We start from the raw sequence: 14809 nt of genomic DNA on the forward strand, positions 1-14809 counted from the left end.
GAGCATGGTGGGAGCAGAGAGAGAGAGGGAGGAGCATGGTGGGAGCAGAGAGAGAGAGAGAGAGGAGCATGGCGGGAGCAGAGAGAGAGAGAGGAGCATGGCGGGAGCAGAGAGAGAGAGAGGAGCATGGTGCAAGCAGAGAGAGAGAGAGAGGAGCATGGCGGGAGCAGAGCGAGAGAGAGGAGCATGGTGCAAGCAGAGAGAGAGAGAGAGAGGAGCATGGCGGGAGCAGAGAGAGAGAGAGAGGAGCATTGCGGGAGCAGAGAGAGAGAGAGGAGCATGGTGGGAGCAGAGAGAGAGAGACGAGCATGGTGCAAGCAGAGAGAGAGAGAGAGAGGAGCATGGTGGGAGCAGAGCGAGAGAGAGGAGCATGGCGGGAGCAGAGAGAGAGAGAGAGGAGCATGGCGGGAGCAGAGAGAGAGAGAGGAGCATGGTGGGAGCAGAGAGAGAGTGAGGAGCATGGTGGGAGCAGAGAGAGAGAGAGGAGCATGGTGGGAGCAGAGAGAGAGAGGAGCATGGTGGGAGCAGAGAGAGAGGGAGGAGCATGGTGGGAACAGAGAGAGAGAGAGGAGCATGGTGGAAGCAGATAGAGAGAGGAGCATGGTGGGAGCAGAGAGAGAGGAAGGAGCATGGTGGGAGCAGAGAGAGAGAGAGGAGCATGGTGGCAGCAGAGAGAGAGAGAGGAGCATGGTGGCAGCAGACCGAGAGAGAGAGGAGCATGGTGGGTGCAGAGAGAGAGAGAGGAGCATGGTGGGAGCAGAGAGAGAGAGAGGAGCATGGTGGGAGCAGAGAGAGAGAGAGGAGCATGGTGGGAGCATAGAGAGAGAGAGTAGCATGGTGGGAGCAGAGAGAGAGAGAGAGGAGCATGGTGGGAGCAGAGAGAGAGAGAGAGGAGCATGGTGGGAGCAGAGAGAGAGAGGAGCATGGCGGGAGCAGAGAGAGAGAGAGAGGAACATGGTGAGAGCAGAGCGAGAGAGAGGAGCATGGTGGGAGCAGAGAGAGAGAGGAGCATGGCGGGAGCAGAGAGAGAGAGAAGAACATGGCGGGAGAAGAGAGAGAGAGAGGAGCATGGTGGGAGCAGAGAGAGGGAGGAGCATGGTGGGAGCAGAGAGAGAGAGAGGAACATGGCGGGAGCAGACAGAGAGAGAGAGGAGCATGGCGGGAGCACAGAGAGAGAGAGGAGCATGGCGGGAGCAGAGAGAGAGAGAGGAGCATGGTGGGAGCAGAGAGAGAGAGAGAAGAGCATGGTGGGAGCAGAGAGAGAGGAGCATGGCGGGAGCAGAGAGAGAGAGGAGCATGGTGGGGGCAGAGAGAGAGAGAGAGGAGCATGGCGGGAGCAGAGAGAGAGAGAGGAACATGGCGGGAGCAGAGAGAGAGAGAGGAGCATGGTGGGAGCAGAGAGAGAGAGGAGCATGGTGGGAGCAGAGAGAGAGAGAGGAACATGGCGGGAGCAGAGAGAGAGGAGCATGGTGGGAGCAGAGAGAGAGGATCATGGTGGGAACAGGGAGAGAGAGAGGAGCATGGTGGGAGCAGAGAAAGACAGAGGAGCATGGTGGGAGCAGAGAGAGAGAGAGGAGCATGGTGGGAGCAGAGAGAGAGATAGAGGAGCATGGTGGGAGCAGAGAGAGAGAGAGGAGCATGGCGGGAGCAGAGAGAGAGAGAGGAGCTTGGAGGGAGCAGAGAGAGAGAGAGAGGAGCATGGTGGGTGCAGAGAGAGAGGAGCATGGTGGGAACAGAGAGAGAGAGAGGAGCATGGTGGGAGCAGAGAGAGAGAGAGGAGCATGGTGGGAGCATAGAGAGAGAGAGGAGCATGGTGGGAGCAGAGAGAGAGAGAGGAGCATTTTGGGAGCAGAGAGAGAGAGGAGCATGGTGGGAGCATAGAGAGAGAGAGTAGCAGGGTGGGAGCAGAGAGAGAGAGAGAGGAGCATGGCGGGAGCAGACAGAGAGGGAGGAGCATGGTGGGAGCAGAGAGAGAGAGAGGAGCATGGTGGGAGCATAGAGAGAGTAGCATAGTGGTAGCAGAGAGAGAGAGAGAGTAGCATGGTGGGAACAGAGAGAGAGAGAGAGGAGCATGGCGGGAGCAGAGAGAGAGAGAGAGAGGAGCATGGTGGGAGCAGAGTGAGAGAGAGGAGCATGGTGCGAGCAGAGAGAGAGAGAGAGGAGCATGGCGGGTGCAGAGAGAGAGAGAGGAGCATGGTGGGAGCAGAGAGAGAGAGAGAGGAGCATGGTGGGAGCAGAGAGAGAGAGAGGAGTATGGCGGGAGCCGAGAGAGAGAGAGGAGCATGGCGGGAGCAGAGCGAGAGAGAGGTGCATGGCGCGAGCAGAGAGAGAGAGAGGAGCATGTTGGGAGCAGAGAGAGAGAGAGGAGCATGTTGGGAGCAGAGAGAGAGAGAGAGGAGCATGGCGGGAGCAGACAGAGAGAGAGGAGCATGGTGGGAGCAGAGAGAGAGAGAGGAGCATGGTGGGAGCATAGAGAGAGTAGCATAGTGGGAGCAGAGAGAGAGGGAGGAGCATGGTGGGAGCAGAGAGAGAGAGAGGAGCATGGTGGCAGCAGAGAGAGAGAGAGGAGCATGGTGGCAGCAGACCGAGAGAGAGAGGAGCATGGTGGGTGCAGAGAGAGAGAGAGGTGCATGGTGGGAGCAGAGAGAGAGAGAGAGGAGCATGGTGGGAGCAGAGAGAGAGAGAGGAGCATGGTGGGAGCATAGAGAGAGAGAGTAGCATGGTGGGAGCAGAGAGAGAGAGAGAGGAGCATGGTGGGAGCAGAGAGAGAGAGAGAGGAGCATGGTGGGAGCAGAGAGAGAGAGAGGAGCATGGCGGGAGCAGAGAGAGATAGGAACATGGTGAGAGCAGAGCGAGAGAGAGGAGCATGGTGGGAGCAGAGAGTGAGAGAGAGGAGCATGGCGGGAGCAGAGAGAGAGAGAAGAACATGGCGGGAGAAGAGAGAGAGAGAGGAGCATGGTGGGAGCAGAGAGAGGGAGGAGCATGGTGGGAGCAGAGAGAGAGAGAGGAACATGGCGGGAGCACAGAGAGAGAGAGGAGCATGGCGGGAGCAGAGAGAGAGAGAGGAGCATGGTGGGAGCAGAGAGAGAGAGAGAGAAGAGCATGGTGGGAGCAGAGAGAGAGGAGCATGGCGGGAGCAGAGAGAGAGAGGAGCATGGTGGGGGCAGAGAGAGAGAGAGAGGAGCATGGCGGGAGCAGAGAGAGAGAGAGGAGCATGGTGGGAGCAGAGAGAGAGAGAGGAGCATGGTGGGAGCATAGAGAGAGAGAGGAGCATGGTGGGAGCAGAGAGAGAGAGAGGAGCATTTTGGGAGCAGACAGAGAGAGAGGAGCATGGTGGGAGCAGAGAGAGGGAGAGGAGCATGGTGGGAGCATAGAGAGAGTAGCATAGTGGTAGCAGAGAGAGAGAGAGAGTAGCATGGTGGGAGCAGAGAGAGAGAGAGAGGAACATGGCGGGAGCAGAGAGAGAGAGAGGAGCATGGCGGGAGCGGAGAGAGAGAGGAGCAGTTTGGGAGCGGAGAGAGAGCAGCATGTTGAGAGCGGAGAGAGAGAGGAGCATGGCGGGAGCGGAGAGAGAGAGGAGCATTGTGGGAGCGGAGAGAGAGAGGAGCATGTTGGGAGCAGAGAGAGAGGGAGGAGTACGGTGGGAGAGGAGCAGGGGAAAATCATAAAGTGACGTCAGAGTGCCATCACAATCAACAGTGAGAGCAGGGAAACAGAGAGCCGCTGGCGTGATTATACAGTTAAGCTTTTAATTTAACTTAATTTCAATCCAACATAGCATCAAACATCACAGGCAAGCAGGTAGGTGATTGGTTTAGGAAGAAGCTACCTAACTGGTGAGTATTTGGTAAGTGATCAGGGTCCATTCTAATCCTAACATTTAAAATAATAAAGGAACTAGTGGTAAGCCTAATAAAATATATAAAAAAGCAAAATAAAATAAATAATTGAATAAAATAATTAAGCAGTTAATTGAAACACATTAAGGAAAACAGGGCAGATGAGGTGTTATGGATGCAGCATGTGGGAGCTCCTGGATGCCAGTGTGATCCAAAGCAAACACATCTACCGTAAGTGTTTGCGGCTCCAAGAGCTTCAGTTCGGAGTCATTGAACTGGAGTCCGAGCTGCAGACACTGCGATACATCAGGGATGGGGGAGGTTACCTGGACACTTTGTACCAGGAGGCAGTAACACCCCTTAGGATAGGGTCTTCTGATTTGGTCAGTGGTCAGGGACAGGAGAGTGTGGCTGCAGCTGAGGCAGGTAAGGTGACCCAGAGGGCAGCAGTGTTGGAGCCTTAGCCTTTGCGATTGTCCAACAGGTTTGAGGTTTTTTCATCTTTTTTAGATGAGAGTGGGGGCTGCAGGGTGGATGAGCAACCTGACCATGGCACTGTGCTACAGGAAGCCATTCAGTGGAGGGAGAAAAAAGGAATGTAGTGGTAGTAGGGGTCAGTATAGTGAGGGGGATTGACATTGTTCTCTGCAACAAAGAGCGAGAGTCCAGAAGGCTGTGTTGCCTGCCCGGTGCCAGGGTTCAAGACATCTGCTCAGGGCTGGAGCGGAATTTACGGTGGGAAGGGGAGGATCCAGTGGTCGTGGTCCATGTAGGTACCAATGACATAGGCAGAACAAGAAAGAGGTTATGTATATTCAGTATGAGGAACTAGGCACCAAATTAAGAAAAAGAACCTCAAACTAATAATCCCTGGATTATTACCAGAACCACGTGCAGATTGGCATCGGGCAAATAAGATTAGTGAAATTAATGCATGACTCAAAGACTGGTGTGGTGGAAGTAGGTTCCGGTTCGTGGGGCACTGGCACCAGTACTGGGGAAAATGGTGGCTGTACCTTTGGGACGGTCTACACCTGAACTGTGCTGGTGCTGGTGTTCTAGCGAGCTGCATAACGAGGAAAGTCGGGATAGTTTTAAACTGAGTAGTGGGGTCAAGGGATCAAATTTGGGAAGATATGGTAAATCACGGAGTGGAGACAAGACAAGATAGAAAGGTATTAATATGGAAAATGATAAACAGACCATGACAGGAAGGGACGGAGCATACGAATCTAAGAATAAATCAACAGATAAGACTAGAGGTTACAAAAATAATAAAAGGACAAAACTAAAGGCTCTGTATCTGAATGCATGTAGCATTCGAAACAAAACAGATGTACTGAGAGCGCAAATAAAAATAAACAAGTACAATCTGATAGCCATTACAGAGACATGGCTGCAGGACGACACAGATTGGAACCTGAATATTGAAGGGTACATGGCATTTAGGAAGGACAGGAAGCTAGGAAAAGGTGGAGGGATAGCTCTGTTAATTAATGATGGTATTAGCGCAATAGAGAGGGATGACCTAAGTTCAGGAAACCAGGATGTAGAGATGGGTAGAGATGAGAAATCATAAAGGTAAGAAGACACTTGTGGGAGTGGTGTGCAGGCCACCTAACATTAACCACACTGCAGGACGGGATATAAAGGAAGAAATAATGGCAGCTTGTCAGAAAGGTACAGTGATAATTATGGGGAATTTTAACCTACATATGGACTGGAAAAATCAGATGGGCAGAGGTAGCCTAGATGAGAAGTACACAGAATGTTTTCGGGATAATTTCTTGGAACAATACGTTCTGGAACGACCCAGACAGCAGGCTATACCAGATCTGGTATTGTGCAATGAGATAGGATTAATTAATGACCTCATAGTTAAGGCGCCCCTGGGTAGCAGCGATCATAATATGATTGAATTTTACATTCAGTTTGAGGGAGAGAAGAGTGGGTCCAAGACTAGTATTTTAAACTTAAATAAGGGCAATTACAAGAGCATGATAGCAGAGCTAGCTAAAGTGAACTGGCAAATCAGGTTAAGGGATAGGTCAATAGAGATGCAGTGGCAGACATTTAAGGGGATATTTCAGAATACACAGAATAGATACATTTCAACAAGAAAGAAAATTCCAATTCCAAGGGTGGGACCTGCCATCCGTGGTTAACTAAAACAGTTCAAGATATTATCAAACTGAAAGAAAAAGCAAATAATTGCGCAAAAATGGGAGGCAGGTCAGAAGATTGGACAGAATATAAAAAACAGCAAAGAATGACTAAAAGATTGATAAGGAAGGTAAAATTAGAGTACGAAAGAAAGCTACTTAGAAATATAAAGAGAGTAAGAGTTTCTATAGATATTTTAAAAAGGAGAGTTAACAAAGTGAGTGTTGGTCCTATAGAATGTAAGTCTGGGAAATTAATAATGGAATATAAGGAGATGGCAGATGAATTGAACCGATATTTTGCATCAGTCTTCCCTATTGAGGATAGAAGTAACATCCCAGTAGTAGCTGAAAATCAGGAAATGGAAGGGAGGGAGGAACTCAAGAAAATTACAATCACCAGGGAAGTGGTACTGAACAAATTGTTGGAGCGGCGGGCTGACAAGTCCCCAGGTCCTGATGGACTTCATTCTAGAGTGTTAAAAGAAGTGGCTAGTGAGATTGTTGATGCGTTAGTTTTAATTTTCCAAAATTCCCTAGATTCGGGGAAGGTTCCTTTAGATTGGAAAATAGCGAATGTAACTCCTTTATTCAAAAAGGAAGGGAGACAGAAAGCAGGAAACTACAGGCCAGTTAGCTTAACATCTGTCTTAGGGAAAATGTTAGAAGCTATTATTAAAGACGTTATGGCAGGGCATTTGGAAAAATTCAAGGTAATCAGGCAGAGTCAACATGGTTTTGTGAAAGGGTAATCATGTTTAACCAATTTATTGGAGTTCTTTGAGGGAGTTACATATGCTGCGGATAAATGGGAACTGGTGGATGTATTGTACTTAGATTTCCAGAAGGCATTTGTTAAGGTGCTACATCAAAGGTTATTGCGGAAAATAAAAGCTCATGGTGTAGGGGGTAACATATTGGTATGGATAGAAGATTGGCTAACTAACAGGAAACAGAAAGTAGGCATAAATGGGTCACTTTCTGGTTGGCAAGATGTTGACGAGTGGTGTGCCACAAGGATCTGTGCTGGCACCTCCACTTTTTACAATTTATATAAATGATTTAGATGAAGGGATTGAAGGTATGGTTGTTAAATTTGCTGATGACACAAAGATAGGTAGGAAAGTAACTTGTGAAGACGACATAAGGGGGCTACAAAGAGATACAGATAAGTTAAGTGAGTGGGCAAAGACCTGGCAAATGGAGTATAAGATGGGAAAGTGTGAAATTGTCCACTTTGGCAGGACGAATAAAAAAGAAGCATATTATCTAAATGGTGAGAGATTGCAGAGCTCTGAGATGCAGAGGGATCTGGGTGTCCGAGTGCATGAATTGCAAAAGTTTAGTATGCAGGTACAGCACGTAATTAGGAAAGCTAATAGAATGTTATTGTTTATTGCGAGGGGAATTGAATACAAAAGTAGGGAGGTTATGCTTCAGCTATACAGGGCATTGGTGAGACCACATCTGGAATAATGTGTACAGTACTGGTCTCCTTATTTAAGGAAGGATGTAAATGCATTGGAGGCAGTACAGAGAAGGTTTACAAGACTAATACCTGGAATGGGCGGGCTGTCTTACGAGGGAAAGATTGAACAGGCTAGGCTTGTATCCGCTGGAATTTAGAAGAGTAAGAGGCAACTTGATTGAAACATATAAGATCCTGAGGGGTCTTGACAGGGTGAATGTGGAAAGGATGTTTCCCCTTGTGGGAGAATCTAGAACTAGGGGTCACTGTTTAAAAATAGGAGTTCGCCCATTTAAGACAGAGATGAGGAGGAATTTTTTGTCAGAGAGTCGTGAGTCTTTGGAATTCTCTCCCTCAAAATGCGGTGGAAGCAGAGTCTTTGAATATTTTTAAGGCAGAGGTAGATCGATTCTTGATAAGCAAGGGGGGTGGAAGGTTATCAGGAGTAGGTGGAAATGTGGAGAAATCAGTTCAGCCATGAACTTATTGAATGGCGGAGCAGGCTCGAAGGGCCGAGTGGCCTACACCTGCTCCTAATTCGTATGTTTGTATGTACAATACTTGTACACCCTGGAGTAATTACATGTGATACTCCCGGAGCAATGTGCAGCCTGGAGAAATGAGCTGAGTTATTTATTCCTGGAGCCACAGTGCTCAACCCAGGGGGGTGGCAGTTAGTCATTGCACCAAAGTGGCTCTTGTTCCAAACATCCACAGGATTATTAGTGCTTTGAAATATACAGCTCTCCACTCTGTGTGACTTACTGACACACTGTGACCAGTGTTTCTCACTCCAGACTGCGGTTCCCCAGGAGTTCTGGAGTGATACAGAACACAAGGTGGCCCATCCTGCCTGTGCTGCCTCTTTGGTAGTGATCCAATTATTCCCACTGCCCTGCTCATTCCCCATTGCCCTGCAAAAGGAAAGCAGAAAATGAATGGCTTCGTGAAGGCACTCTTTATTTTTTAATCCAGGTTGTCTCCCTCACCTTGGCTCCCCTTAGATCACATTTACCTCCTTAACCTCTGACCCCTGACCGTTCTTCACACTCACCAGGGATGCTCTGCGCAGTCGGCGACTCATGGGCTTGCCAAAAGGTGGGCTGTTTGTGGCAAATTTATCGAGGTATCCCTCTGGCAGGCGGATGTCAGCAGGAAGAGATAGACGCTTATTAATATCCTGATGACACAGAACACAAGTACTTAGAGTTCCCTTTGCTAGACAATTAGGGTCATTAGCCAAACATGCAGTTACTAGCAAACTGCTTTAAACATTCTCCAAAACTTCCCACTGGAAGCCAGCTATCAGAGTTAAGATGTGCAGAGGTATGGTTGTTAAATAAGAACTGAATAAACATGGGCACAGCCTGCAAATCAACATACTCTGTATTGGTTCAAAAATACTCCAGGATAAACATAAGGAGGCAGTTTTACTTCCTGCAATAAATGATTTAGTTCTTCAAATAAAAATATTACAAAATAACTTTCAATCAGTGATACTGAATGAAACTTTCTTAATATACACACTGGTTACACTTCTCTCCCGCGATGAGCTTCCGACTTCATATTCATGCTGTCAATAAGGCCACCTATTTCCACCTCTGTTACATTGCCCGACTTCGCCCTGTCTCAGCTCATCTCCAGCTGAACCCTCACTCGTGCCTTCATTACGTTGAGACTTGACTATTCCAATGCGCTCCTGGCTGGTCTCCCCCATTCTACCCTCTGTAAACTTGAGATATCCAAAACTCTGCTGCCCATGTCCTAACTTGCACCAAGTCCTTTTCCCCTGTCACCCCTGTGCTCACTGACCTACATTGGATCCCAGTGAAGCAATGTCTTGATGTTAAAATTCTTATCCTTGTTTTCAAATCCCTCCATGGCCTCACCCCTCCCTATCTCTGTAATCCCCTCCGGCCCCACAACCCTCCAAGGTTCTGCACTCCTCTAATTCCGGTCTCTTCTGCATCCCTGACTTTAATTGCTCCACCATTGATGGCCATGACTTCCGTTGCCTAAGCCCCAAGCTCTGGAATACCCTCCCTGCACCTCTCCGTCTCTCTACCTCGCATTCCTCCTTTAAGACACTCCTTAAAACCTCTTTGAGCAAGCTTTTGATCATCTTACCTAATATCTCCTTATTTGGCTCGGTGTCATATTTAGTTTTACAATGCTCCTGTGAAGTGCCTTGGGATGTTTTATACTGTTAAAGGCGCTATATAAATATACTTGTTGCTGTTGTTCCTGATGCAGTTAATATAAAAACAATCCTCTTATTGAACAACTGGAAATCCTCTATGAGGAGGTGCTGAGTGGAAAATCCTGGTCTGGGTGTTATATTCACTAAATCAATCATCTCCTGACAGATTACTGTTGCGTGTTGTTGTTGTAGTGTAGCTAGGATGTTGTAGATAAAGTCTAGGAGTCTATAGTAGGTCAACTAGACTCTTTATTATCTATACACATTACTATTTACACTCTCCTTAAGCCTCCTTTAGCTCGCATCCTTCGTGCTGCTATCTCTTCTTCCCCAAGCATGTGACTGTTACATCATCACCCATTTCCAACATTAACCCTTACAGTTTCTTATACTACATCTCCCCCCAAGTCTTTATCCAGCATTTTCTTTATGACCCTTTCTCCCCCCATGTTTCTGACTTCACAGATTTAGCCTGTTAGGAAGTTTCACCACTCTCTCCGTCTGGATGTAGACTGACTGGGATGTTTAGTGTTCTTCCTTGTAAGGCTGGATCACTGACTTGGTTGATCTTCACTAAGGATTGTGATATTCTGTTTGCTTTGGGTTTGTTCATTTCCATCTGGGTCTTCCAAATGAATGATTGACTGTTGCTTCTGGGAAATAGTGATAATGTTTCTCCTATTTCGACACATGTTTCCTGCCGTTGAGTTTACCACATATGACCTCTGCTAGTTTTCATCTCTGTGGATTACAGTACATTACCTTTCTAGGTCACACATCCATACTCTTTCACCTTCACTCAGTTTCAGTAAGTCTCGGGCACAAAGTCTTTTGTTGTAATTTTGAGTTTGTTGCCTTCTATAAGAGTTTTCCTGATCTCTTACTGTCTCATAGTCCTGGACAGTCAATCCTGGAAGCAATTTCTTAGGCAACGCAGGAAACTGTGTTCTTATCTTCCTGCCCATCGATAACTCTGCAGGTGATGGTCCACACATCAACAGTGTCGATCAATAAATTAGAAGTGAGGTTGGAAAGTCTTCATTCTTTTCAATAAGGACTTTATGGTTCTTGCACCTCTTTCTGCTACACCATTCGACTTGTGAGATGTTGAAATCCCATTCTTGTCGCAAACTGTGTGAAAGATTCATTCGCAAACTGTGGTCCGTTGTCTGACAGCACTTCATCAGGGATACTATGTGTCGCAATAACTGCTTCAGTTATAGTTGAATATAACCTTTTCACTTCTATCCACCTTGTAAAGTAATGAATGATGATTATGTAGGACTTTCAGTTGAACATGAATAAATCCATACCTAGACGTTGCCAAGGTCTGACTGGAAATTAAGTAGTTGACAGAGGTTGACACAATTCTGGTCTTTGTGTTACACAGATCTGACAGTTCTGGGTCAGAGTGCTGATGCCTTTGGATATTCCTGGCCACGCCACGAATGATTGTGCTCTTGCTCTATATATTCTCATATGGCCTTGATGTATATGTTCTAAGATATCTGATCTCAGTGAACTGGGAATGACGAGTCTGCCATTATAAACTAGCAATTGTGAAGTATTTCCTATATTTATAGAAAATTTTCATGGTTATCCCACAAAGATGTTCTTGTGGACCTCCTTGTGTGCAATACTGCCTTACGCCAATACATTCTATATTGAGTTTTTGAGATGACAAATATCTTATCATTTCTATATGCTTGCTGGCCAATTTTGTGCAGTACACTGCGAGTATGACTCTATTTCCTGCACAAAATTCACATCTTGTTGTGTTAGCTGGTCTACCGTTGCTCTTGATAGCACATCAGCAGATGTTTGCATCTTTCCCTGGATATGTACTGTCTCATACGTATATCTCATCAATCTTAAACGAAATCTTTGGATTCTTGGAGGCATTTTTGCGATGTCCTTTTCATTCAATAAAGATGCCAAAGGTTTATGGTCTGTCTCTGATGACTCTCAAAACCACAATATAATCAGAAAATTGCTCACATGCCCACTTGCTCCTTTTTCAATTACCGCATACCTTGTCTCTGTGTCGGACAAAGTTCTAGATGTGGAGTATATTGGCCGAGGAGAACCATCAAGTTGTTCCTGGAAAAGAACTGTCCCTAACCCAGTTGAGGAGGTATTTGCCGCTATTGTCAGAGATAGTGTAGAGTTACAGTGTGCCAAGATGTCTGGTGGTATCAGCACATATTTAATCACCTGGAATGCTTGTTCTTGGTGTGAACTCCAACATCATGCTTGCTCTTTTCTGAGGAGCTGTCTTAGTGGTTTTGTTACCTGAACTGGATGAGATATAAACTTTGCGAATTGATTCACCATTCCCAGGAATCTTTGAAGAGCAGCCTTGGATTAGAAGGAATCCAACTTGGAAAAGTGTGAAGTGATTCATTTTGGAATGTCGAATTTGAATGCAGAATACAGGCTTAAAGACAGGATTCTTGGTAGTGTGGAGGAACAAAGGGATCTTGGGGTCCACGTCCAAAGATCCCTCAAAGTTGCCACCCAAGTTGATAGGGTTGTTAAGAAGGCGTATGGTGTGTTGGCTTTCATTAACAGGGGGATTGAGTTTAAGAGCCGCGAGGTTATGCTGCAGCTCTATAAAGCCCTGGTTCGACCACACTTGGAATATTGTGTTCAGTTCTGGTCGCCTCCTTATAGGAAGGATGTGGAAGCTTTCGAGAGGGTGCAGAGGAGATTTACCAGGATGCTGCCTGGACTGGAGGGCATGTCTTACGAAGAAAGGTTGAGGGAGCTAGGGCTTTTCTCATTGGAGCGAAGAAGGATGAGAGGTGACTTGATAGAGGGGTACAAGATGATGAGAGGCATAGATAGAGTGGATAGTCAGAGACTATTTCCCAGGGCGGAAAGGGCTATCACCAGGGGGCATAATTTTAAGGTGATTGGAGGAAGATTTAGGGGAGATGTCAGAGGTAGGTTCTTTACACAGAGAGTGGTGGGTGCTTGGAATGCACTGCCAGCAGTGGTAGTAGAAGCAGATACATTAGGGACATTTAAGCGACTCTTGGATAGGTACATGGATGATAGTAGAATGAAGGGTATGTAGGTAGTTTGATCTTAGAGTAGGTTAAAGGGTCGGCACAACATCGTGGGCCGAAGGGCCTGTACTGTGCTGTACTGTTCTATGTTCTATGTTCTATGTTCAATGTAGAGTTAGGAGTGGAGAATTCTGTAATGTCTCATGTCTTCTGTGGATCTGCCATTACACCTTCACTGCTCACTCTGTGTCCCAGGAAATTAATTGAAGTTTTGAAAAATTCACACTTCTCGTTCAGAGTTTTCCCTGCATCTTGAAGTCTCTGTAGAATTGCTCGAACTCTTTGGTCATGTTCATGGATGTCATCCATGTGACAAATAACTCCTTTGAGGCCTTCTAAGATGTTAGACATAGACTTTTGGAAAATCTCTGGTGTGAAAGTTATTCCAAACTGTAAGTGATTCAGCAAAACCTCCCGGAAGGTGTTATAAATGTGGTTAGTAATCTTGAGGTCTCGTCTAAGGCTACCTGTCAAAACCCACTATTGGTGTCGAGTTGGGTAAAGATGGTGCTCTGAGACAATTTCGCTAAGCTGTCATCCACTGTGGACATTGGGTAAATCTCATGAATTACTGCTTTGTTAAGCTGCATTAAATCCACACAAACACACAGAGTTTCATTTTGTTTCGGGACAGGAACCATGGCCGTTGGTTGTGTAACCGGAGAAATGACTCCCCGTCTGGTCATGAACTTGGTTCATCAACGGGTGAGGTATCTTTCTGGGTGTAAAGATACACATTGGTCTGGCATTGTCCTGAAGTGTGATTCTGTACTCTATCTCGATCTTCCAAGACCTGTGAAAAGTTTCAGGTAGTTGGCTCAGAAGTGACAGTTTACCTGTGGCTATTTGACTTCATCAACCTTCTTGATCAGATGCTTTTCTACTTAGCAAAGAAAATTCTAGGTTTTGCAAGACGTAGAATGTTTCCGTAATTTGTTTCCCTCTATATTGGAGAGTTGTTTGAAGCTTACCCTTCACTTTCAGTTGAGTCCCGTCTGTACCATTCAACTGTGTGTCATAGAACATAGAAACTTGGAGCAGGAGTAGGCCATTCGGCCCTTCAGGTCTGCTCCGCCATTCAATAAAGATCATGGCTGATCGTCTATTTCAGTACCCTGTTCCCGCTTTCTCCCCATACCCCTTGATCCCTTTGGCATTAAGAAATATATCTATCTCCTTCTTGAATATATTTAATGACTTGGCCTCCACTGCCTTCTGCGGTAGAGAATTCCACAGGTTCACCACCCTCTGAGTGAAGACATTTCTCCTCATCTCGGTTCTAAATGGCATACCCCCTATGCTGAGACTGTGACCCCTGATTCTGGACTCCCCAGCCATTGGGAACATCCTCCCTGCATCTAGTCTGTCTAGTCCTGTTAGAATTTTATAGATTTCTATGAGATCCCCTCTCATTCTTCTAAACTCTAGTGAATATAGGATGTCAATCCTGCCATCCCAGGAATCTGCCTAGTAAATCTTCTTTGCACTCCCTCCATGGAAAGAACATCCTTCCTCAGATAAGGAGACCAAAACTGCACACAATACTCCAGATGTGGTGTCACCAAGGCCCTGTATAACTGCAATAAAAACAAGAAATGCTGGAAATACTCAGCAGATCTGGCAGCATCTGTGGAGAGAGAAGCAGAGTTAACATTTCCGGTCAGTGACCCTTCATCAGAACTGGCAGAGCCAGAAATGTAATCGGTTTTAAGCAAGTAAAGTGGAGTGGGGCAAGAGATAACAAAAGAGAAGGTGTTGATAGGACAAGGTCACAGAGAATAACTGACCAGAAGGTCATGGACCAAAGGCAAACGGTATGTTAATGGTGTGGTGAAAGTCAAAGTGTTAGAACAGAGAGGGTGTTAATTGACAGAAAACTGAACAGCCTGGACCTGTTAATGAAATGTGCCTTTTTTCTTTCAACTTGCATTTCATTCCCCTGGGTGTGGAGGAGTCATGCAGGCCCCCACCTGCCAAGAATGAGGCAAATTATTTTTGCCACATGAACGTTAATTTTAAACTGTTACTGGAGAGAAGAAAGAACTGGCTAAAAAAAAATGACAATGGAT

The 14809-nt window shown here is 46.5% G+C and overlaps 1 protein-coding gene across 1 annotated transcript in view; it reads right to left on the reverse strand.

Annotated features, from left to right (window-relative positions):
• Positions 1–14809, reverse strand: part of LOC137380448 (cyclin-dependent kinase 16-like) — a 1435048-nt gene that overhangs the window by 845847 nt on the left and 574392 nt on the right. The window contains exon 4 of the mRNA XM_068052374.1: positions 8524–8649. Within this exon, the coding sequence (XP_067908475.1) occupies positions 8524–8649 (126 nt within the window). The remainder of the gene's footprint in view (positions 1–8523; positions 8650–14809) is intronic.

Source organism: Heterodontus francisci, chromosome 19, assembly GCF_036365525.1.
Source record: "Heterodontus francisci isolate sHetFra1 chromosome 19, sHetFra1.hap1, whole genome shotgun sequence".
Taxonomy (NCBI): Eukaryota; Metazoa; Chordata; class Chondrichthyes; order Heterodontiformes; family Heterodontidae; genus Heterodontus; species Heterodontus francisci.